Source organism: Macrobrachium nipponense, chromosome 14, assembly GCF_015104395.2.
Source record: "Macrobrachium nipponense isolate FS-2020 chromosome 14, ASM1510439v2, whole genome shotgun sequence".
Taxonomy (NCBI): Eukaryota; Metazoa; Arthropoda; class Malacostraca; order Decapoda; family Palaemonidae; genus Macrobrachium; species Macrobrachium nipponense.
This window is the reverse complement of record NC_087207.1, coordinates 77,502,340-77,529,365: the sequence shown is the minus strand read 5'-3', so window position 1 is coordinate 77,529,365 and position 27,026 is coordinate 77,502,340. Positions and strand designations below refer to the sequence as shown.

Below are 27,026 nucleotides of genomic sequence, written 5' to 3'. Positions count from 1 at the left end.
ACTACGATAAAAGTCATAAAGTTTTTATGGTAATCCTTGCTATTACGCTGAACTCTTGTTTTTCCTGAAGTTCCTGAACAGAGTGCATAAGAGAAATTTAGTACTCTTGTAGATATATAGTAATTAAATATGCGCAAGAGTTTTTGTGACAACATTAACATTTACAAATTCAATACAAAAAATACATTCATATACACTGAATTTTTAAATAAGTTTTAAATAAGAGTCTAAGTTATCAAAGGGGTTCCATATGGAAAAGAAAATCCTTAGATAGCTGTAACTGGAGTTTGACACCATGAGCATTCTAAGAGGATTCATGTATAAAATATCTGCTAAGTCAAAAGCAAATAAAATATCAAACTATAGCAGATTCACATCATCCATGCATCTGATGTCTGGGCCCAGTCCCTTACGACGCTCCTGATTGGGTGTTGATAAGCTAATCACTGGGCTGGAAACTCTCAGTCTCACTCATGAGTTCACATAAGCAAGATATATGTTCCACCTCTCCCAAGGGATAATTTTGAAAGACATATCCCTCAGAAGAGGTGGAACATACATCCTGCCTTTGTGAACTCTCGAGAGAGAGACAGAGTTTCCAGCCCTGTGACTGGCTTATCAACAGCCAATCAGAAGAGCCATTAGGGACTGGTCTAAACATCAGATGCATGGTTGATGTGCATCTACTACAGCTTCATACCTAAACACATTTTTGACTTCCAAAATATATTTAGACATTCTCTATCAAAAATGTTGACTTCCAAAATATATTTAGACATTCTCTATCAAATTTACAAGAACTTAATTGTATGCTGCCTACATTCTCTGAGTCTTGTATATATAAAGCCCTGCCATCCTACAGATAATAAGTGAAGGATGTGAGCCTGGCATTCACATGCAGACTACAAAATTTTCTGCTTTCCTATTTATCTTCTGAATAATCTAAATTGACTCTTTCAAAAAGCACAATTCATGGAGAGGGATCAAGGTTGATATGGGCAACCTCATTTCTCCATAGAAAATTACCCTCCTCAATGAAAATTATAAAACTAATACAACATTAAAAATCGGTTTTTGACAAACATATATTTTGCAAGCTTAACACAGAAACAGCGAGAACAAGAATCTGTACAATAACTACAATATTTACATGATCACTTGACCTTAACAAGGATCTAAAGGTTTGTTTCAGTTATTAAAGATATGACTTACGTGGGTAAGACAAATATTACCACTATCAATATACAATAAGACCAAACCATTGAGTTACCCTTCTTAACATTAACTGGTCTAGCCCAAAAGGTTTGTGCTAGATAAATATATTATGTCTTCTCTGGAAAATTACAACTCTTAACAAATTTCTTGAAAGTGAAACTAAAAATGTTGAAGATACTGAACTGTTACATAGAGTATGTGCAAATCTAGTTTACTCTGCATTCTGGGACTGGGTTACATGTTTATGTTTATGCAGTACTGACAAGGTAAGGTGAGGAAGGTACAGAGTTACCCTTGAACGGCTTAAGATTTTTTACTTACCCTTATCTGGATAATTGAGGGATTAATTTTCAAAGCCTACCATGAAAGTAGCATGCAATATGAACATAAAAAGAACACTAACAAATATTACAATTATGCCTAAGCATGAGAGAGAGGCTGAATTCAAACGCTTAACATTGCTATATCAGCCTTTAACTACACTTTTGTAACTTGAACATAAAAAAAAAAAGAAGGAAGAGAGTCCAATCACTGCCAGTTCTCACCAGTATGGTACAGAGCACAAGAAATAATCTGCTAGAAAAATTATACAACTTTAAAATAGCATCCAGTCGAGCCTATTAACAATAAAGGAAACTAAAAGCAGAGTTCAACTGGAGGGGGGCACAATGGTATAGATGTAAACACTTCAGCCTCAAACTGTCCTTTGTCTGCTGGATCCAGCTGATCAATTGGTGTGAACCATTCTGCTCTTACATTTCCTGGTATGTTGCTTCCACCAATTGTCTGACTTGTTGTATTTAACTGAGAACTTGCCTGTGAATCTGGCTGTTTACCAAAAAGCCCAGTACTTCCTGAAGAGTCACCAGCGTTTCCAAAAATACTTCCAGACTGCATCCCCCCAGCTGAGCTTCCACCAAATAATACAGCTCCTCCACTTGAAGGATTCGTGTTTCCACTTCCACCAAATGTACTACTAGGAGTTGTATTCAGACCAAAGACAGAGGGATTCTGTGGCTGGGTCTCACTTGTTGGATTTCCTCCAAAGATGGTTGGAGTACCTGACGACGAATTGCCAAAAAGAGGTGTGCTCGCTTGATTCTGATTTTGTGGACCCCCAAATAAGCTGGGTTTATTTCCAAAAATGCTTCCAGATGTCGTATTAGTGCTTGAAGACCCAAATACATTACTTGCTGTATTTGAAGTTCCAAACACACTACTTGTCGTAGCAGGACCCATAAAACCAAAGGTTGGAGTAGTATTTTGATTACTGTTTCCAAATATACTCGGGGTTTGATTTTGACCACCTCCAAAGACACTTCCACTTGCTGAAGTGGCAGTATTACTGCTTCCACCAAAACTATTTACCGTAGCTGGTGTTGCAGCATTTGCAGAATTTCCTCCAAAAATGCTCGCAGTGGCAGGGGCAACAGGATTTGTGTTGTTTCCACCTCCAAATATGCTTCCAGTAGTTGAAGTAACTGGATTTGCTGGAGTCCCACCTCCAAATATGCTTGCAGTGGTTGTGTTGGTAGGAACTCCTCCACCAAAAATACTTCCAGAGGTTTGAGTTGTTGCAGGGGTTCCTCCAAAAAGACTGCCTTGCATTTTACCACCACCAAAAACACTTCCACCACTACTCTTAAACAAATTGGCATTGCCTCCTCCAAAAGGGGATGAATTGGGCTGACTTCCAAAGGTAGTATTTGTATTCTGTGATCCAAGAGCTGCAGGTCCACCAAATAACGTTTTTTTAGCCGAGTCGCCAAACACATTGGAAGATGCTGATTGGTTTCCTCCAAATATAGACCCTCCTCCTCCTCCAAAAATGGAAGACTGAGGATTAGGTCCTAAAAGACCTGCACTTGGCTGGGGTGTGAGGGTTGAATTTCCCCCAAATAATGTTCCTGCTGGTTTACCAAATAAGCTGCCTGATTTCCCATTTTGAGATGGATTCTGGAGTTGCTGATCAGAGCTACTTTTAGAATAGAAAACCTCTTTCTGTAAAAGATTAGTAATAAAGTATAAGGTTATGTAACTAATCACTAACTTATGGAACTAATATAACAAATCTTAAAGTACTAATGTATAATTTTCTTAACTATACAAACCTGAGGTCTTTATTTAGTAATTACCATCAGCGTAGCTAGAAACTGGCCGTTAAAATTTTAACAAGGTAGTATGGTAGTTAACTATTGAACGACCAGGTGGGAGTCCCGCCTGCCCAACTGGTAGAGCATCACTTTACCTTTCAGCCCAGGTAACTTGGTGTAAGCTTGAGAGGTGGAATGAGGGTAGGGATTAAGTATAATGACCTCAGGTTTGTATAGTTAGGAAAAATGATATTTTCATAATAAAATAAATTTTTGAACATACTCACCTGGTAGTTATATAATATAGCTTACGTCAGGGACATAAGCTATATACTATATAACTACCAGGTGAGTTAGATGTTTAAAAATACAAATTACATTAAAATTTGTTATTTTTTTCCAACAGAATATACAAACCTTAGGCCTTTATATAGGGAGACTCACTGATTGGAGGAGGAAGATGTCTCTGAACTGACTGGAAGTTCGCCATACCAAGGTCTACTTCTTGGTTGATAGATTGAGGGAGAAGACTGTGCCTCTGACTTTTGAACGAAGTATAGGAACTCTCTTATGTTCAATTGTCAGGCATCTAAGCACTTTCTCGAAGAATGGGTAAAAGCACCATTCTTCAAGAAAAAGGTCAGGTTGAAATCTTTGTGATGGAGACAATGGTTAAACAGTTAGAGAAACTTACCTGCATCAGCATCCATTCCAGCTCGATAACTTATCCTCTGCCCGCAGGGAAGGGTAAGGTTGAGGGAAAGAGGGAGGGGAGGAGGACGAGTCACTCACACACACTCACTCTTCCACAACTGTACACCTTACGCGAGATGCTACCTGTCCTCTTACAAGAGCCAAGTAAGCTACACAATATCCTGAAGGTAGAAGGAAGTGAAAGTCGTCTGGCGTGACCACATCCCTGCCTTCAGAACCTGAGGAACCAACAGATTCTTCCTGAATGCTAGGGACAGACAAATGACCCTGACTTCATGGGCTGTCGCACAGAACATACTAGAGTCCTCCTCGCCTGATGTAGAGCACTCCTGTCTGATCGTCTTATGAAGCCAGGAAGAAATAGTGTTCTGGACACCTCTTTCTCGGCCGAGCCAGTGCTAACAAAGTTGTCGACACTCAAGCCAGAGATGGTGAGTCCTTTCAGATAGCACTGCAGCACTCTAACAGGACCATTAAGTTAAGTTTATCTTAGTTTTACCAGACAACTGAGCTGATTAACAGTTCTCCTAGGGCTGGCCCGAAAATTTAGATATTTTTACGTGGCTAGAACCAATTGGTTACCTAGCAAAGGTGACCTACAGCTTATTGTGGGATCTAAACTACATTAAATTGAGAAATGAATTTCTACCACCAGAAATAAATTCCTCTGATTCCGCGTTGGCAGAGCCAAGAATCGAACTTCAGACCACCAGATTGGTAGCCAAGCACAAAGACCAGTCGTCCAACAAGGAACTCATAAGTAACATCTCATCTGGTTCATTACCAACGAAGTCCTCTAGGGAGGGGATCTTAAAAGACTCAAATCTGGCTCCAGGGACCAATGGATTCTGAGTCTTTGTTACGAAATCCAGGACGAAATCAAGAATAACATATACCCATCTCATTGAGTGTTTCTCAGCAGGTTAAGTTCATTCATGAGTTTGCTTATCCATCACTTAAAGCAAACACACAAACACAAAAGGGCAAAACAAAAAAGCAACAATCCCACCGGGAATAAAAACGAAGTTCGCCTAAGGAAACAATGAAAACAACAGCAAGCAGGGCAGAGGGCAACGTAGCAGAACCTCACCACAGGGCGGCTGAAGGTAAAGTGACACTCCACCGATCAGGCAGGTGGGACTCCCACCCAGTTGTTCAGTATATACCACCTTGTTGAAAGTTTAAACAGCTAATTTCCAGCTGTGCTGAAGGTAATTCCTATATAAAGACCAAAGGTTTGAATTTGTGTAGAAACAAATGCATTATATATTTATAGTATACTGAATATATTTAGATGACATGAAAACATACTTTACGTCAAATGTAGCTTTCAACATAATCTTTTCAGTTGCAATCCTTTTTAACATTTGGATATTTCCCTTAACAGGGGAAATGGGTTTTGGCCCCCCGATAGGGAGTTGCTCCATAGACAAAACAACATAACTGTTATTGCTACATTTACACTCAACTCCTGAAGTATGGAGGAATCCCCTACAACCAAAATTTCCACTACAGGAAGTCGCTGGTTAATGCGGCATCGGTTAACACTGTTTGACTAATGATAATGGTAATCAGATTTTCAGTGCCGTTAAGTGGTTTACTAGTGCCAGTAAACAGGTTAATGGCACTGTTAAGCACACCATAGGCACTTTTGGCATTGTAAATGCCATTTATTTGGTTAACAATGATTTTCGGTGCCGGCACTCAGCTGATAACCAAACCCCCGCCGTTTATCAGACTGCCTGGTACATGCACACATATATATGTATATTACTTATCAGTTTAATAACAGTAAATAATTAATTACTAGCCATACAAATATTTGCAAATCTATAAAAATGTAAGCATATGACTTCATATTTCATTTTAGTGGTAATTTCAAGTAAAAAGCAGGCAGTTCTAGCATTCATAAATTAAAATTTCTTCTTTTATAACAAACTTTGATTGGGAACTTAATTGTAAATCATTTTAACATAAATATCTTGGAAGATCTGGTTTTATAAGGGCCATTGTTAGTATTAGAAACTGAAAAATGCAAGAGATAAGGAAGTTACTATAACATTAATTAATCAAACCAAAAACATTAAGTCACCACAGCACAAAAACCCACAAATAATAACTGATGTATGAAGACCAAGACTTTGGACCACGTAGTAGTTTAAATATGACAAATCTACATAAATAAAAATGTACATGTTCGTTTATTCAAAATCTTAAATCTCCAAAAGCTCTTCACCAATTGCTTTGAAATTTTGACACAGCATTGCATTCAAATACTGCGTTTATTTATAATAGGGTTTCATCCTACCTACCCCCTCCGAAGGGGGTGGGGGTGAGAAAGAATTCCCTGAAATGGAGCTGGTTCTGCCTGTGAAACAGGGCTGGTTATGCCCCATAGACTTAGTTACTTTACGAATTCATTATACATAATTTCTGCATATGAATTATATTTGGAAAAGAATACGACATATGTATAAGGTAAACATCAATGACATCAAAGAGGGTGGAGTTCGAGAAGGGGCTTGACAGAGAGAGAGAGAGAGAGAGAGAGAGAGAGAGAGAGAGAGAGAGAGAGAGAGAGAGAGAGAGAGAGAGAGAGAGAGAGAGAGAGAGAGAGAGAGAGAGAGAGAGAGAGTTAGGTATGAGCAAGATGGAAAAAGTGAGTGAGAGAGAGTAGAGGGAGTGTTAGGTATGAGCAAGATGGAAAAAGTGAGAGAGAGAGAGAGAGAGAGAGAGATGAAGAGACGAGAGAGAGAGAGAGAGAGAGAGAGATGGTATTAGTGAGAAGAAAGAGGGAAAGAGACAGTATGGTTGGAGAGAGAAAAAGAGAAAGGAGCTTTCTCTTTTCTTTTTTGTCCATAACCAGACTAAGCCACAGCAATGCGTGGCCGGGTACAGCTAGTTTTAAATAAATTTTTATTTTTCATAGCTAACAAGCCTGCAGTCTTACCCTAGGGGAATTTCTCTAGTGCTTGCCAAAAAAAAAAAAAAAAAAACAGTACATGAACTTTGGTGGTAACAGGAGACAGTTAACAGGTGAAGAGGGCAAGCACTGCTCAACCTTGCTTACCCCCCAAAAACGCTGTGACGTATCCTTTTTCTTCCAGCCCAGGTAACTGAATGAGGGGTTGCTTGAGGTGGGCCATAAATGTTAGAGTCACAGGCTTGTTAATTACAAAAAATACAAATTGCTTAAAAATTCTTCATTTGTTTGTATAAAGAACAAACCATTGGTCTTAACGTAGGGGAGACTTATTCTAAGAGGAAGGATAAAGTAAGGCTCAGAACCGAATGGAGGTTTGGATCACCTGGGCTCATTTCCTGGACAAGGAAAGGACATAAGAAGAAGTCAAAGCTACGAGACATTGTGAACTCCTGCCTACACTGTCTTGAAGGAGGGCAAAGAACCTGTAACTGTCAGAGACAACAAAATTATGTTTGCCACCAACCATGTTTGTTGTCAGTTCCTCTCTCACCTTGTAAGAGAGAGGAAGAAACTAGCTTCTATTAGGAATTTTTATTATGAATGGACAATCAAAAATAGCAAAATACAATGGAAGCTCACTCACCTGTAATTAACCAGTTCCAGCACATGAAGGACCAAATCTCTTCACTGCCCACTCGTAGAGAAAAAGAAAGAGAAAGGAGGAAGACCAGTCATCCCATTCAAATCAGACTTTTATAACCAACATCCCAAGTAAGATATAAACTGTCCCACTAAGGGCACTGGATGAGCTGCACAACTAGTTGAGTAGCCACCACTGGACCCAAGGAAAAAGTGTCCAAGGAGCTGTGGGCAACGTCTCGCATATAGAAGGATGTGAACGTGGTTTGGCAAAGCCATGTACAGGCCTTCAAAACCCTGTGAACTGACAAGTTCTTTTTGAAAGTGATGGAAGGGCCTAAGCCCCTAACATTGAGTGCTTTTGCACGCATTGTATTAGTCTCTGTATGTGAAGAACTGTAAACTTGTCTAATCACATCATGTAGACAAAAGGAGACAAATCTAGGACACTTCTTTCTTGTTCTGGCCTGTGCTAACAAAAAGTCTTCAACACCCAGGTCTGAGATATCGAGTACTTTTTAGACAGCTATGCAGCACCATGACAGGACATGAGTAATTCTTCTAGGTAGTTACCAACAAAATCTCCAGACATGAGTAAATCCCACCAGCGGTAAACTGGGATTTTAAAAACCAACAGAAAACCAGAAACTTTAGGGCGACCACGGAAACCAGGATGTGGTCAATAGTTCAACCAGCAGACGCCTTACTTTGTACCAACACAAATTGTAGAAATGACCACCACAGGAGAGATCTGAATGAATTCTATTTGAACATAATCTCAGGTATGCTTGCCTCAGGCAGGACTGCCTATAGATTTCGTCACGGTAATTCTCGTAATATACCTGGATGGAATGACTTGGTTAAAGATCTGTATACATACTCACAAGAAATGTTTTTACTATGAAGGACACACTGCATTACTAATGAGGCAGGCAAGAGCTCAGTTCAAACTTGCTCTTAAACACTGCAGGTTAAACGAAAAACAACTAAGAGCCGAAGTAATGTCTAAAAACTTAGAATCTGGTGATTATCCTCGTCTTTGGAAAGATATCCATTCTTTAAATCCCAAAACTGAAAAGCTATCACAGAGAGTAGGGGAAGCAGTCGGAGACGAAGCTATCGCAATAATGTGGGGCGATCACTTCAACAATATCCTGAATTGCATAAATGATCAAGATTCACGAAGGGATGTAGATAACCTCCTTAGTAACAATATTCAATTTCATTTTGCAGACCATATTACGCCAGGTAACATCAGTGATGCCATAAACAGCCTACCTAATAATAAATTGCCTGGCTGTGGTTGTCTTCCCGCAGAGGCTTTCAAATTCTGCCATCTGATAATTTACATTTTGCTAGCTGCCTTTTTCAATGCCAGCATAATTCACCAGTTTCTTCCAGACTCCCTACTCTTAGTTCACTTGATACCATTAATCAAAAACAAGCTAAAGGTGCAGCTGACCCTGGCAACTACCGGCGCCGATTGCAATCACAACGATCCCATCGAAGATACTTAAGTCGGTTCTTCTAGTGAGACTTCTCCCCTTTCTACACACCACTGACAACCAGTTCGGGTCAACATACTGAAAGAATTGCTGAACTACTACCTATCATCAGCCTCTCCTGTTTTCCTTTGTTTTGTAGATATGAGAAAAGCATTTGACAGAGTAAACTACCTGAAGCTCTTCCTGAAGCTGCATAAAAGGGGCACACCCCTATATCTAATTGGAATTTTACATTGCTGGTTCTCCACACAGCAATTCTATGTCAAATGGGGTAACGTATTATTGTACACCTTCGGCTCCCTAACGAGCTTTGGCAAGGGGGCATTCTCTCTCCATACCTGTTTAATACGTACACAGATGCCTTCAATGTCAAACTGCACTCACTCCCAATCGGATGCACTGTCAATGAAACAACTATAAACAACCTCTGTTACTGACGATATGGTTCTGATTTCCCCATCAGTGCAAGGTCTCCGACTCATCGACACTTGCCGCCAATATGCAGAGGAATTTGATATAATCTACAACGAAACCAAGACCCAGTGTATGTTGCTGCTCCCGAGATCGCTTAAGCATATTGTAGAACCACAAATTCTCCTCGGAAACCACCGGCTGGAATTTGTGCACGAATTTCCATATTTGGGTCACATTATCACCGACGACCTAAAAGATACGGCAGACATTGAACAGAAGCGTCATGAACTGCTGGTCTTCCACTTGTACTGCTACAGTATCTATGGGTGTTCCCTCTGGACGAACTATACCCAAGAGACCATGAGATGTATCACTGTTGTGAACAATGACATTCTGAGACGCCTCACAAACACTCCCCACTACACAGATGTTAATAGAAAACATGACTACTGTAACCCCTAAGGTCTCTAGTTGAAATTTAAGTTATATAATCTGTGCACTAATCTGTTATAACTCTCAATGCATTTTTTTTCTCACCAATATTAATACTGTTATTACCAGTATTATGATTACTATCTTTTATGCTACCACAGCTATTTTGTGGATAAGTGCCGAGTATTCATTTTTTTATGTTGTCTCATGTATCTAGATTGTATTTTGTATATTCCATCTATATGGCCCTGAGCTGAAATAAAGGATATTATTATTATTATTATTAATTCTTCTAGGTAGTTACCAACAAAATCTCCAAGTGATGGGATCAAGAAAGACTCGAATCTGTCATCATGAACCGAAGGATTTCAAGTCTTAGCTACGAATTCTGGGACACATTCAAAGGCTACAAACTTCCAACCTTTCGTGTGCTTCACATTATAAGAGAGTCCATGAAAAACCGAGTAAGACTACTAAACACCAAGGCCAAGTCGTAATTAGGGAGTTTTAAGATCTCTTGGGGAAAAGGACTGCTCAAAACTTTCAAGAAGCATAGAAATTTCCCACGAAGAAAGCTCTAAATTTTTCAAGTGCAGAACCAGTCCTAGAGCAGCTCTATGGCCCTTGACAGGTGACACAGAAAGAAGTTTCTCCCAACAGAGAAAGATGAGGAAGTCCAATACTTGTTAAAAAGCAGTTCCGACCAGAGAGAGACCCGCTGATGACACCAATTATAGTAGATGGCTAATTTTCCCCGGTGCACAGCCGTGATGATCTGAGATGACCAAAAGCCTATCACTCGCAGGAGATATTGGATGGTCTCCAGCTGTGCAGAGATAGGGACCCTACCAATTGGTGAAATCTCTCAATGTGGTGTGTGGCTGGCAAAGGAGGTTGTGCCACAGGGGAATCTCCTTCAGTGCCTCGGTCAACAAAGCTAGGAGTGGGGTACCATTCTCTGTGTGGCCACGAGGGAGCCACTAGGGTCATCCTGAGGTTCTGAAAAATCATCACTCTATTGATTACTTGTCAGATGAGGCAAAAGGGGGGGAAAGGTGTAAGCACCTAAGTTGTTCTAAAGGTGTTGTAGGTCGTCTTCTGCCATGGCCCAGGGATCAGATTCATGGAAATTTATACATTTCTAGTACCATTTAATAATTTTTAATACCCACAAGATAAATATAATGATGCAGTCCTCAAATGTTTACAGCACCTGAATATGTAAGTAAAATAACTTTCTACTGTATGAACACGGTTGGACATTCAAGTATACTCACAATGCATAACATTGCCTCCATAAATGGGTTTACAGTAGGTAAAACAAAACACTTACCATTGCCTGATATGCATCAGAAGTGGGACCCCTTAAAGCATCACGCAGTTGCTTATACTGCTGCTGCAACTTAGTCCACTGATCTTGCTGTATAAAAAATAAAAGTTGCTTACTAACTCAACATACTAATAAATCTCAAGGATAAAATAAATTAATTTCAAGACTGATGACCCTATAATTTACTCTAAAATGCTGTATTGCTAATATATCCCTTCATTTAATCACTCTTCCATCAGAAGAAAATGTGAGACTTATAAAAACATAACAAAAACTAACATTGAATCTTACTATAAGAGAATGATGGCATATTTATTTGACAAATTGTGTTGTTCTTTGGAAGCAAATTTTATATTTGACAAATTGTACCTGTGTTGTTCTTTGGAAGCAAATTTTATATTTGACAAATTGTACCCGTGTTGTTCTTTGGAAGCAAATTTTTAAGTTTTCCTGACATATTCCTACATGATAATTTTGAACCATACTATGGCATCATCCAACTTGAATTTACATGACATGTAAATTTGTCATTTATAGTTCAGTAGTTCTCAAGATTTTTAGCTGACTGAGACCTATATTCCTTATTCCTTAATTATCTCCCCTTGAAAGGGGGTGTGGTTGCCATTTGAACAAGCTTGAATCTCATTTACTAACGACTGCTTTGTGCCAAGTTATTATGATACTGATTCAGAGGTTCTGAAAAATGTGAAACTTTCAGCCAGATAGAACAGCTTAAAATGGAATGAGGAATAACTAAGATACAGGGTTTTGGTAAAATGTAAGGAAAATTAAGAGGAGATACTAGTGTGGGGCTCAAAACCTTGTCCACGATATTATCTATTTATAAAGCTGATGTCAAAACATAAATGAAAATAACTACACAAAACAAGTCATGTGGCTTACTAGAAACAAGACTAAATTTCACCTGAAGACAAGCTGAAAATCAATTCTGAATCAATCTTTCAATTACTGATGTGGCTGTTTCATAGATGACATTGTCAGCCACAGTGAAAATCCCTGTTGCTTAAAATTTAATACAGCCTAAGAATGCAGTGCGTGGGCATTTACTTGGATTATCAAACCAAATTTCTTTCATCTTTTATGAAATACAGATTTAAAAATAGATCTATAACAATAATTCCTATCACTCCTGCCTCAGATAATCTTGTACAGCTATATCAAACTATGAACAGTTTTATGTTCAATCAAAATATATATATACATTTTTTATTTACAAGCCTTATACCATAGACTTTACTTGTTTTCGGTATCCTTTTACTTTAAACCTCTTTTCTGGATATGTAACTGGTAACCAAATGAATTCCCTAACTTTTATACAAATGGAAATACAATTATTAATTATTTCAAAACATATATTTATGTCTTAACAGCTTTAATCTCTATCTCTCAAATTGTTGCAAAATATTTTTGAAATAGTAGTCCTATTTTGTGGAGTAGGGACCTTTTGAGACTCCTGATGTTGACCCAAACTCTTGAAGAATATAAAAAAAACTGACCTACTGGTATAAATATTTTTTGTCTTTTTAAAAAATTATACAGTAACTTTTGGGGTCGAGTGTATGAATGGTAGTAACCAGGGTAGACACTGTAGCATGCTACTTTCTCAGACAAGAAAAGAACTTTTATCATTGCAAGTTAATAAATTTGTCAAGAGATAGTAGCCAATGCACTTTGAATTATTCATAAAATCATGTTTTGACATCATAAGCTACGAAACACACCACATGGCATTTCTGTAGCATTTAATGCTCTCAAGTCCATTATTTGCTGGCTTAATAACATTTCAAATTAGGTGTCTCTATTCATATCACCTTTTTTAAATTGGACTCCATATTTCCTTGTATTTATTTTCATAAACCTGTATGTCGTATGTTTGAATTTATACTTTCCTAAAAGTGATGTGCTCACCCTTTAATAAATGTAAAAAAAAAAAAAAATAAAAAAAAAAATAAATAAATAAATAAATAAATTGTGGATGATGAAACAAGTTAATCAATTTAAGTCTAGAACATACAAATGGGAAAAAACTACTTTAAAGGTAAAAATTCTTACATATGCAGTGAATGTGTTAGTCTTCAGGGACTCATATGATTTGACCCGCATTTCTTCAGGAGAGTGGTCCGAAAACCCAGCTAACAATGGATGTGACTTAAGAGGAGTGAAAGAAGAGAACAGCCACTGTCCATTTCTTTCCCACTGAGACATCTCCACACTTACTTGTTTCCTGAAAAGAATAAGATTCAAATGACATACAGTACAGGAACTGTTATTACCTGTTTAAAGAATTATCCATGGATGCTGTATCTATTTCATGCCTCTTAGGTTTGTTATTCTTGAAAGTAACTACAATTAAGACAATGTTGAATCTGATGGCAGTAGAAAATTTTATAAATCATAAGCATTTCTAACAAGTGGTAACATGGTAAGCTAATATTAATACCACAGTTTCCAAAACTAAAACTACTCCTCATTCTGTAACTATGTGTTACAAGATGGCACCAACTGCCTAGTTGCTGTTATGGAGGAAAACAATATACTGCTATGAATTTTCATAATACAATTTATTATTTGAATACTTAGCTACTGTGAAAGTTTGCTTATATTGTCATAACACTAAATAAAGTTGCAACATTTCTCACATCATGAATATTACCTTCAATAAAGGTAAAAGGTATGGAGCTATTTCTCATGCACTATCCTCACCAAGTATGTCACAGAACCTTGCATTCTTTGACAAAGACAGGCTTGATTTCTAAAACCACAATGCAAAAGGTTAACTTTGCCTCCTCCAAGCTTAACCTTTGACAAGACCTTCTAGGTTTTCTAAAACCACAAAACAAAAGGTTAACTTTGCCTCTTCCAGGCTTTGACAAAAGATCTTGGGTTTTTAAAACCACAAAACTAAAGGTTAACTCTGCCTCATCCAGGCTTCACCTTTGACAAAGATGTTCTAGGTTTCTAAAATCACAAAACAAAAGGCTTAACCTATATAAGTAAATTTTAATTCTCCCAACAGGACAAGACAGTGAAGTGTTTCCTCTTCTTTCCCACCGAAAAGGTTAAATTGGAATTCTTCCAGTTCTATGAAAAACCTAGCCTAAAAATAATTCTCAGCTCTAAGGTAAAAAGATAAAATAGCATTCCATTTACAACAACCTTAAGGAGAGTGCTTGCAATAAATTGAATCTTTTAACTGCCGATAGTGGTAAATAAAAGAATGTTTCAGAGTAAATAATTCAACGGAACTCATTCCAGAGGCTCAAAAGAATCTTCAGATAAAATTTAGACCTGCTTTTAGACCCTGATTTGACGGGGCTTCAATCTTAACACATTAAGGTACTGTCCATCAGCCACACCTAATAGCACAAAAGGAACAAATTTAATGCAGACCATGCTTCCAACACTACATTGTAAAACTAATAAGGTTAAATACAAGTCACTAAGTACCCTTTATACAGTATCAGCCTGAAATTAGAAACAATTAGTTTTACATTATACTTACATGAATTCAGTGAACTCCTTTGAGTCTGCCTGTGCACTGGTCTTTGCACCAAATACATTACCACCAAATGTAGGGGCCATTCCACCAACTGCTGCACCTAGAGATGCAATAAATATATTAAAAAAAAACTAAAACAAGTTTTTTCTACAAAGGATGATCACATATTTACACAGAAAATGAAATTTTCATTATTAAAATGAAGTTTTATTGTATACTTACCGAACAATTATAGAGCCGTGATTTTACCACGAGCGGCAGGATACTAAATTCAAATTTAGCGCGTCGGCGTCGCCAACACTGGTGGTGATGACGTCATCTCCCTCCACTCGCGGGAGAACCAGGTACAACTGCCCAGGTGAATCCAATTCTTTCTGCCCGTCCGTCCACCTAAGGGGAGGAGGGTGGGTATAATCATAATTGTTCGGTAAGTATACAATAAAACTTCATTTTAATAATGAAAATTTCATTTTTATTGTAGTGTCTTACCGAACAATTATAGAGCTGATTACACATTTATGGGAAGGTGGGATTCAGTGGACCACTAGTATTTTTAAATGGTTACATTTATTGCAATACCAGTAAACACTCAAGGTGTCTGTTGTACCTTACCTTGTAAGAGAGCTACAGCAGACTGTTACTGCCTCTGGTCGGTGCTCTTCTTACTATTGTAGAGGAATTGGAATTTGATCAAAGTTAGCCTCTACAGGAGTGGAATCCTTCCGTAGTTCAAGCGAGTCAAGGCTGACTGACGGAGGATAGTAACAACAAAGATTGCCCTTGCCCTGGGCTAAGACCAGAAATTCAATCATACAAAACATTTGTCACCAACACCAGATTTAAAAACATATACCCAACCATTGTAAAATCTGACCTAACAGACTGGTGAGTATCCCAGGTACTCAGTACCCCAGCTTCCCTTGAACTCGACAACCTATTCAAGGTGAAAAGTTAGCATAGAGGTGACGACCCCTGTGCCGTTTCTCCCAACACCATGCCAGAAACCGCCACCGGACTAACGTTTTACAATTCTCGAAAACCGTTTCTATCTCTTTGAGATAATGACTCGCAAAAACCGAATTCGATCTCCAGAACGTGCTCTGAAGAATCGAAGCTAAAGATGAAATTCTTCTGAATGCTAAAGAAGTTGCCACTGCTCTAACCTCGTGAGCTTTAACCCTCAGAACGGAAAGATTGTCGTTCTCGGACTGCGAGTGAGCTTCCCTGATAAGCTCTCTAATAAAGAACGATATAGCATTCTTAGAAAGAGGACGAGAGGGATTTTGAACCGAGGTCCAGAGCTTAGAAGATTGTCCTCTAATACCCTTAGTGGCAAACAGATACTGCTTAATAGCCCTGACTGGACATAAGAGCCTTTCTTCCTCCTCATGTCCAACCAAATCAGATAAGTTCCTTACCACAAAACTCCTCGGCCAAGGATTAGAAGGATTCTCATTTTTGGCTAGAAAGGTCAAAGATACCGAAAATACAGCATTGCCTTGAGAGAAACCGACTCTTTTGTCTATAGCGTGCAATTCGCTGACACGCTTAGCAGAAGCTAGTGCAATAACGAAAGAGTGCCTTCTTAGTCAAGTTCCTGAGTGAAGCCGACTTCAAAGGCTCAAAACGGTGGCCCCATGAGGAACTTAAGCACCACATCTAAGTTCCAAGCCACTGTATCTTGCGGGAGCTTAGTGGTTTCGAAAGACCTAATGAGGTCCGACAGATCTGAATTGGAGGAAATATCCAAACCTCGATGTCGAAAAACCGAAGAGAGCATGGCTCTATATCCTCTGATCGTCGAAGGAGCCAGTTTCTTAGAGTTCCTAAGAAATAGAAGAAAATCTGCTATTTCTGTTAAAAGAGGTCGCAGAAGTAGAGACTTTAGCACTTCTACACCACTCTCTGAAGATTCTCCACTTCCCTTGATAGAGTTTGTTAGAAGACTCTCCTACAACGAGCGATAGCTTCTGCAGCTCTTCTTGAAAATCCTTTCGCTCTGACAAGATTCCGGACAGTCTGAACCCTGTCAGAGCTAGAGCGGACAAGTTTTGGTGGAACCTCTTGAAGTGAGGTTGTTTGAGAAGCCACTTCTCTGGAGGAAGAAGTCTGGGGAAGTCTACTAACAACTGGAGAAGGTCCGGGAACCACTCTTTCCTGGGCCAAAAGGGAGCGATTAACGTTAGTGTTACATTGCTGTGCGACATGAACTTGTTCAGCACCTCTCTTATTAGACCGAACGGAGGGAATGCATAAGCTTCCAGACCCGACCAATCCAACAGCATTGCGTCCACCGACCAAGCTAGAGGATCTGGGACTGGAGAACAAAGAGAGGAAGACGGTGTTCCTTGATGTCGCGAACAGGTCTATTGACGGTCGTCCCCTAAGGCGCCAAAGTTTCTGACAAATCTTGTTGTCCAAAGTCCACTCCAGAGGTAACACTTGCTGTTGACGACTTAACTCGTCCGCCAGGACGTTCATCTTTCCCGGAAACAAATCTCGGGACTAGCTGAACTTCGCTTCGTTTGACCACAGGAGGAGATCCTTGGCTACTTCGTACAGAGAGAAAGACTGAGTGCCCCCCACCCCCCTGTTTCCGCACGTACGAGAGAGCCGTGGAGTTGTCGGAATGCACTGCCACTACTCGACCTTCTACTAAGCTCCGAAACTGTCTGAGCCCCAAGAAAATTGCTAACAGTTCCTTTAAACATTTATGTGGAACTTCTTCTCCTTCTCCGACCAAGCTCCTGAAGTCCGTTGATTTCCCAGTAGGCTCCCCAACCTGTGTCCGATGCGTCGGAAAAGAACTGTAGGTTCGGGAGGATGGGTCGTAAATCTAACCCTTCTTCCAACCTTGCTCGAGAGAGCCACCACCTTAGGTCCTCTTTTATTTGATCTGTGACAGGAAAGGTAATCGAGTCTGGTTGTGTCTTCCTGCACCAAGAGGCTCTCAGGAAAAACTGCAGAGGTCTCATGTGCAGTCTTCCCAACGTCACAAATTTCTCCACTGACGTCAATTTGCCCAGGAGCCTCATCCACTGATGGCAGAACTTACCTTTTTGTCCAAGAACTCCTGAACGTCTCCCAGACAGCCTTGAACCCTCTTCGGGGACAGAAAGCCCGAAAACTTGAGCATTCAGAATCATCCCCAAATAAAGGATGCTCTGAGATGGAACCAACTGGGACTTCTGTTTGTTGACCAGAATTCCTAACTTTCTGGCAAGATCCAGAGTTGTTCCAAGGTCCTTCATGCACCGACTCTCTGATTCCGACCGGAGAAGCCAATCGTCCAGATAGAGGGAGATTCTTACTCCTAATATGTGCAGCCAGCTTCCTATCGGGGATAGAACCCTGGTGAAAACTTGAGGAGCGGTCGCTAGTCCGAAGCAAAGCGCCCGAAACTGAAACACCTTGCCTTCGAACATGAACCTCAGGTACTTCCGAGATTGCGATGGTATCGGAATGTGAAAATAAGCGTCTTGCATGTCCAGAGAAACCATCCAATCCCCCTGTCTGATGGACTCCAGAACCGACCGAGTGGTCTCCATATGAAATTTTGTTTTCTGGACATGCAAGTTCAGGGCGCTCACATCCAAAACCGGCCTCCAGCCCCCTGATGACTTGGGAACTACAAAAAGGCGATTGTAAAAGCCTGGAGGAAAATCCCCCTCTATCTGTTCTATCGCTTCTTTGAGAACAAGCGCTTCCACTTCTGCGGCTAGCGCCAGAAATTTGTCTGAGCCCGGAGAGTATGCCTGGAATGGAATTGGCACAGGTGAGAGCGAGGGAGGTGAAACGAGAGGAATACGATAGCCGAACTTGAGTACTTGCACTACCCAGGCTTCTGCTCCTCTGTTTTCCCATTCCTCCCAAAACAGAGCCAGCCTGGCTCCCACTGGTGCATGAAGAACCGAGCTTTCATTTGGAAGGTTTGTTAACCTTGGCCGAGGCCTTAGACTGAGGTCGCAAATTCGACTTCGGCCGAAAGAAGCGCTTGGGTTTTCTCCCTTCGAAAAGGCACTTGGGCCAGAGGAGAAACCGAAGGAACAGTCTCCACAGGAGCTTTAGGTCTCTTAGTAGACTGTGCCAGTAAATCCGAAGTAGATTTCTTATCTAGCGCAGACGAAATTGACAACACTACATCGTCTGGAAAGAGGTTATCTTTCACAAAAGGAGCAAACAAGAGAGCAGACTTCTGTTGGGAAGTAACCCTTTTAGAAGCAAAGGAGCACCAAAGTTGCCTTTTCTTAAGGGTACCAAAGGCGATGAGCGAAGCTAACTCATCACATCCATCCCTAATGGATTTGTCCGCACAGGACAGAACACCAATCCAATCCTCCGCTAACTCCTGAGAAAGAGAAGGACAGTCTTCGATCTTGGCCGCTAAAGTCCCGATAGTCCAATCAAGGAAGCTAAAGACTTCCAAAAGTTTAAATTGATTCTTTACAACGTGGTCCAATTCCGGCGCTGTAAAGAAACTTTCGCTGCGGCGAAAGCGAGATCTTCTAGAGGAGTCGATTAAACTGGAGAAGTCTCCCTGGGAGGAGGCAGAAACTCCCAGAGAAGGAGCTTCCCCAGTTACATAAAACCTATACCTCTTACGAAGCAACTTAGAGGGAGGGTAAGCAAAAAAGAGCCTTCCCTAAGTCTCTTTTCATAGACATCCATTTCTCAGTCTCTTTCAACGAATGTCTAACCGCTTTAGATAGAACAAGTTTTGGGAGGAGAGGGTCTGAAGTTTTCCTCCTCAACATCAAAATAGTCGAAGTTGGGGAGCGCGGAGCGCTTTCTCAAAATAATCTGGATAAGATACCAGAAGAAATCTAAGGAGACGTGAATAACACGAGAGGTGATGTGAATCCTCCTCCTCTACTTCTTCTTCATTCTCCGATACGCCGAAGAAGTAGACGGAACTACAACCTGATCTGAAGGTTTCGAACCACCCTTGGACTCATTCATCCAGTGGTTAACATCTCTAACTGCTTGCGCAAAGGCGCCAGCGACGAATCAAAAACAGTTAACGTAGGCTTGGAAGAGCCTAAATGTTCAGCAGGAGGCGGAAAAACTACTTGCGCCTCGCTCGGAGCCGCCGAAATTAGAGGCGAAACAGGCGCATCAGGCGTAACAGACGAAAAGCGCCTAAAGAACACCCTTAGAACTGCTAGCTACAGCGCTAAAACCACAATCTCTACTAGTAGATGGAGCCGAAAAAGGCACAGATTGAGGCGACGAACGAGCCGCTAACGGCCGCGGTGCAACCCTACTCTCAGGCTCCTTATACCGCTTGACTGGAGGAGGCGAAGAATCGGCGCCTGAACGCCTCTTTAAGGGACGCGACGGGCGACTCTCACAAGAGCGCCGCGCGACCGGAGACGAATCGCTTGAATCATTGAAAGGCATCTGACCGCAACACCTTTCCAACGCTTAACCGAGCCCTGTTGAGGCGCAACAGGCTCAACAAGTGAGGCGCCTGTCTAAGGGCAAATCCCGATCGACTCCCTTGGAATTCCGGTATGTCTTCTCCCCGGTTGCGGGGGAGCTGGACAGTGACCTTTGTCTAGGGAGGCGTGTCAGGACAGACAGACGCACCCTCAACTACACTCTTACCTGAAGCCGCTTTCTCCAAAACGTCTTAACTGAATTACCAAGTTGCAAAACCGTATTCGCTAGTACCGAAAATTTCTGATCTAACCTCGATTCCAGACTGGCAATGGTGTCGGAAGAAACTACACGGGAAGCCGGAGAAGTGGGATTAGTAGGAGGAATAGGAGGTGTAGTTAAAGGAGACATAACAATTTGAGGAGAAACAGAAGGAACAGATGCATCGCAAGACGAAGCAGAGCTAAGTCTACTTTCCCTAAGCGCTGCTTTTCTAATTCTGTCTTTAGCTAATTTCTCCGAGTATGAACTAAAAAACTTCCATTGAGAATCAGTCCAATCACTACACTCGTTACATGTTCGATCTGCTGAACAAACCTGTCCCCTACACTTAACACATTTAGTGTGAGAATCATACTCTAACTTGGATAATCTAGTTTTACATCCTGAGATGCAAAACCTAACTCCCAACGGACTAGAATCCGACATGGCAACGCCTAAATAAAAAGCAAAATAACAACAATGCCAAAAAGAGTACTTCACCAATTCCGAAGATCAAATCCACAAGAAAAAAAGCGAAGCAAAGTCATCCAACCGCACCGACCACCGATGTTCACCGGACGCCGGCAGGAAAAGAATTGGCTTCACCTGGGCAGTTGTACCTGGTTCTCCCGCGAGTGGAGGGAGATGACGTCATCACCACCAGTGTTGGCGACGCCGACGCGCTAAATTTGAATTTAGTATCCTGCCGCTCGTGGAAATCACGGCTCTATAATTGTTCGGTAAGACACTACAATAAAAATAGAGTAATATACAGAAAAACTACACAGAAAATGTCTACTCTCGTAGGGATGAAAAATGATCAAGATAACACTGACTGAGAGGACACTTGACTAGTATCATTAAACACACTTAAACTTTTCAACAGAAATACAGTAGAATAAACCACTCAAACTTGCTAATAATAATAATGCAGTATTACCATAAGTATTTGTCAAATACAGTATATACTTAATACATTTAGGTCAGTGTACAAATACACTAACCTTAACCAATAGTTTACTTGCATGAAAATTGTAATGCACCTCAAGTACGTAATTCAGTTTTGTACTGTACCTAGAGCTCACTGTTACATTAATTAAAACTAACTTTGGCATAAAAACCACTTAAAAAAATGAATTGTATGATTTTGACCTTGTGCAGTACACTATGTTCATTCACTGCATAAACTCTTAAATAAAAATCTGGGGGGGTGGGGGTGAAATGTTATCAGGTTTGGAAACATATTGCTTCAAGCAGTCTTAAACAGTGAATAGAATATATGAAAAAGGTAACAGTTTAAGAACTATTCTCTCTACCTAGAGATTCATTTTGACTGTAAAACAAGCACTACTTTTTACCAAGGGAAAAATGTTACTGAAAGGATAAACACTATGCTAACTCAAATTGCAGAAAAGATACTTGCTCTCAATTTTATTAACAACAGAATATTTTAAATTAATTAACTAGCCTACCTTGAAACCTATCCCAATTGTAGACATTCAAAATTTTTTATTTTATTCTAAGGGGTCCACAATAATAAAAAATGTTGTGAGTCTGTGTACAGTTTTTAACTATTTACAAAAAGCTTCTGAACCCTTCCCTGGGTTCATCTTCAGTCCAAATGAACAATTAGATACACCAGATAATGAGGTGAATTTAAAAAGCAAACAAGAGTCGTTGAAGATTGTTGACACTGGTCGTTAGCTTATTTATGGACCAGGCGATGAAGAATAAATGTATAAAACAGGTACACATACTGTACGTATAGTCAAAACAGCAAATTGCACTGTACAGCAGTACGTATAGGCTAAACAGTACAAAATTGCAAATTGAAAGAAGCAAGTGGTAAGAAATTAAGTTGACTGTCTGATATCAAAATTAATTTGGCATTTTTCTGGCACTGGCTATGGTGTATTAGAAACTATTACACTGCAAAAATATCTCTGCAATTGTGATGTTTGAAAGTTGCACAGAATACAATAAAAAAACAGAATTTTATCAGATAGTCACTAAACCATACCTTGGTTAGGTGGATGAAGGTTCCAGCACTGCGTTCCATATTTACACTGGCCCTTCTGGTAGAATGTACAAACCTGCGCATTAGGCCTTATAGATGACTGTTGCCCAAACATGATAGTTTAGTAGTGGTCAAGATTTTAACACATCATCTGAAACATAATTTTTTTTTAATGTACTTATACATAAAATCATTTTAAAATGTTCCTGAAGAAATGGTATAATTACCTGATAACTATTTTGAACCCTGCATTACAATATGAATAAAAAGCATTACATTAAAATCTTACACATTTTATGAATTTTCTTCTAATTTTCTGGTATTCAAATTGCATTACATTGAAATTTCACATTTCATAACTTTTCTTCTAATAATTTTTCTGGTAGAAATCCTGATGTAGGAAAGAAAGGTGAGTATAAGTCAATCAATTTATCACAGGCCCAGAGCTATAAAAAGAACAATAACTAAAATGGCTGACAGGTTCATCAGAAGTGATGACTAAATATCAAATAACGAAAAAAAATATACATGGGACAACTTGGGAACTAAATTCATCATAATAACATGATAAAAAAAAGTAACAAAGAAAACTGTCATAGATAGGGGCCAAATCAGATGACATCCACTAAAGAAGCTGACATTCTTTTCTAACTAAGGCCAAGAGTCCCTTTGCTTCCCTGGGATGATGATGATACACAATTCTCCATGAAAAGTTCATAAAAACCATTAAGACCTAACTGTTAAATTAAAACAAAATTGTCTTAACCATCTCTCTATCTGATGACACATAGCGCGTCAATAATTTCTTTTCTGTAAGTGCACAGATGACGCGCCGGGTGAGTCACATAAGTTATTTTCAAGAAAAATTCATGAAACGCATCTATCATAGAAAACGTAGTTGATGCCATTGGGTCGACAGATGAAGAATCTTGAAGAAAATGCAAACCTGACGCCGTTAGCTTACTTAGCCACGATACAAAACATCAACATAAGTAGGTTGGAAAATCTGAAAATTGCACTCCGTAAAAAATTAGCATATTTTAATCAATTACAGCTCATTAGCAAACACATTTATAGCAAAATTATTGCTTCCACGTGAAATATCAAACATTTCTACACAATTCAGGTATATAACAAATTCCCCAAACCTAATTATTATATTTTTCATGATTATTCCAAAAAGTACGTAGCTATGATTTTTCTTAAAAATTTCATGTTCATCACATCATTTTTATTATTTCTAAGCCTCGTAAAGATGCTCTGATTGTTTTAGGAAATAATTGAATCGTTTGCCGACATAATAACACTAACCAAAAGCATATGTCAGATATAGTTCTGATATAACAAATTTTACCAAAAAACTTTTCCATGCGCAAGATCTTTTCGGCCCGGGGGAAAAGTCATGTACCTTACACCCTTGTATTTTCGGCCTGTGCGCAAGAGGGTTAAAGTTACACACAAACAAAGAAAAACCTCTAATGATTTATATGAAGTTAGAGCTTGGCCAATCATATTCTTGCCCACTTGCTGATCCACCCTCCGAAAAAGTACTTAAACACATCCTGACACCGGAGATGGGCACAAGTCATGAGTCATCGGTGGTGGAGTAACACCTCGAGACCTCTACTTTCCTTTCGAAGTAAGCAAAAGTACTCTTTTGGAGGGTGGATCAAATAAGCAGGCAAGACTGGATTAGCTAGTCTACTCAGTTGTTTCCCCTAATATAGAGTAAGTATAAGCTAAATCACACTCTTGTACTGTAGTGGATATGATTACCAATACTAAACAGAAGTGATACAGCCTACTGTACATATACATTACATAATTAAATGTCAATGGAGATTAACATTCTGCATAAATAGCCTAGTCTATGAAAGTACCATTTCAGCTAGGCCTATGTTAGATGAGCAAGGTAATCATGTCAAGAAAAACCAAACTAGGCATGCTAGTTGTAAAGTAATGCTCCTACAAAGCACGCTTACCACAACAAAAATGGGTAAAACTTTACAATACTAGTAGGTAGTTGCACATCCAGACTCCCTCCAGTCATCGGCCGGGAGAGGTTCCTCATACATAAATAGGCTAGACATAACCTTTCCTATAATACCAGGTCCAGACCTAACAAGATTTCACCTACCTAACCTAGCTTAGGGAGACGTACACTGACTTGGCCAGAGGAACAAGGTCACATTACTAAGTTTAACCCCAAAATGGATGATAGGTTAGGCTTAGTTAAACCTTTGCTGAAATAGTTGATGTAGGATATTTAATCCGTACCTATCACCTGTCTGCTATAAAGAAGCGTCCACACTTTAGTAAAAAATGCACAGGCTACCTACCTATATATAGCCTGGGCTATGTACCTAGTATAGGGGGAAACACCGCGTTGGAGCCACCGTCATCGCGTGGCTCAGCCTTATTCACTCGATATTTAATTGGTGAAACAAGAATACAATTACATCTTTAAGCATACCATTCAAAAGTTTCGTCAACATAATGTGACACATGAAAGCCCCATACGAACTAAAATAAGCATGTGAGCTCTTCATAAAATATTTTTTTTCAAGGTAGTTTTGAATCCAATATGGCAGCAACCGCGTGAGGTGTCATTCGTAAGCACAGTAAATCCACCATTTTTCCCAGCCTTCCCAGCACTCATTTGAACAATGTTAGTGTATATATGTAACGTTTATTGATCTTACTCAAGACTGCAGTTGTAATCAGCACAAAAACATTTTGTTGCCCATATTAGTGAAAGTATGAAACTTTTTATTCCAGGGGTCATGGTTTGAACTGAATTCATTTTTACCTTGTAATCGGTGGTTTTATCCTTACTCCCATCACAACTGAAACTCCACAGTGCTTATTTGATTGTAATTATACACATTTTGGTCTTAATTCACTCCAAATTGCACTTGAACCACGTTGCTGTTCTTGGTTCCTAAGCACTCACTCTGCAAACACAGTTACAAGCAGCATATGACTACACTTTATGAGGTGCAAAGCTTTATTCCCTCAATTGTTTACTTTACTCATTATTTAGTTTAACTTTACTTCAAAATGTTTATTTAATTCATGTCTATTATCCCTTTTTTAGCAACCAAATTAACTCCAAAAAATTACAAATATTTCTGATGTACACTTACGAGCAGAAGACGCGACGAAAAATGACTCACTGTTGCCAATCTAATGGAGCTTTACACATACGCCGTTGCATTTACAAACTGTTTCCATGAATTCTAGTTGTCATAGTAGTGCAGTAATGATAAAATTGCTGTAATAGGTATGTATATATATACAAATAGATACACTAATTTCACTTATTTCCCCCGTTTTGTGTGAGTCTTATACCCAGTTTGGAGGGTAAACACATAGGGTAAAAAACCGCATGGTACAGGGGTGGACCATGTACAATCAATGTGTACAACCCCAAGAAAAGTACATTATAATGTGGCCTGACACCGGAGTAGAGGTCTTTAGCTCCGTTTCTCACCAACAACAAGTCGCAACTAATGCCCATCTCCCATGTCAGGACGCCTTATAATGTACTTTTTTTGGGGTTGTTCACGCTGATCGAACATGGTCCACCCCTGTACCATGCGGTTTTTTACCCTAAGTACTGGTTAGAGGTCGGGTTTACGAGTGTTGTGATGAAAGTGCCCCAGCGTCTATGGGTACAAGTGGTGTGCGGATTTAGCACAGGAAATGGGAAGTTTGTTGACCCAAGCGACTCTGCAAACATCGAGATGGCGTCAATCTTCAAAATATTTGAAGTTGTAAGTAAAAACTATGAAAGCGTTTTGGGGTTGTGGGCACTGCGTTGGGCACCCTTTTCATTACCCTCTGTTTAATTCTTAAAATATGGCCTTCATTTCTAACTTTGGAAAAAATAGTATACTTACTTCAAAAGGAATTGAATTGAGAGAGTAGAGGTCTTTAGCTCCTGTTATCACCACCAACAACTCATGACTGATGACCATCTCCGGGTCAATACGCGTTAAAGTACTTTTTCGGAGGGTGGCCTAGCCGTGGTACACAGTCGGTGAGTTGGCCAGTCCACGCGGTGTTTTATCCTAAACTATGATCAATTACAAAACAACCTTTACCTTGACTACAATATTCTAGGCTTGAGTCAGGCTAAACTAGACGTAAATAACAGAATCACAGCCTAATTGGGGCTTCGTCTAGCCTAGGTACTACCTAGGTAGCTAGTATAGGTATGTAAGCGCGCACATTTGTCCCATGTCTGTAGGAACTCCCCCTTTTAATATGTCACATAAACTACTATATTCTTCAGCACATTAAGGTTTAAAAATCACTAAACAAATAAATCAGGTATATGCTTACCGAAACGTGAGGCAATAGCCAGGAACGCCTTTCGTCCCGCGTTGTTGAATACAAGTCAGAACTCAGAATCCAAAATAGAAGCAGTGGGACCCGACGCTTCTTCTTCTTCTTCGCATCGGTTGTTTTTGTTTACCTTTTCCAACCGTAGTGAAATCGTACTACCTCGGATTTTGGACAACTTGCATTTATAGTATATTTCATAATGGAGAATGTACTGCTAAGATGTAATATTTT

The 27,026-nt window shown here is 39.7% G+C and overlaps 1 protein-coding gene across 1 annotated transcript; it reads right to left on the bottom strand.

Annotated features, from left to right (window-relative positions):
* Positions 1-1,067: 1,067 nt before the first annotated feature.
* On the bottom strand, positions 1,068-26,904 carry LOC135226602 (uncharacterized). The gene is made up of 6 exons (XM_064266306.1): positions 26,793-26,904; positions 22,449-22,596; positions 14,792-14,888; positions 13,342-13,513; positions 11,272-11,358; positions 1,068-3,216 (listed from the first exon to the last, which is right to left on the bottom strand). The coding sequence occupies exons 2-6, from the start codon at positions 22,558-22,560 to the stop codon at positions 1,852-1,854; spliced, it is 1,833 nt and encodes a 610-aa protein (XP_064122376.1). The 5' UTR covers positions 22,561-22,596; positions 26,793-26,904; the 3' UTR covers positions 1,068-1,851.
* Positions 26,905-27,026: the final 122 nt, after the last annotated feature.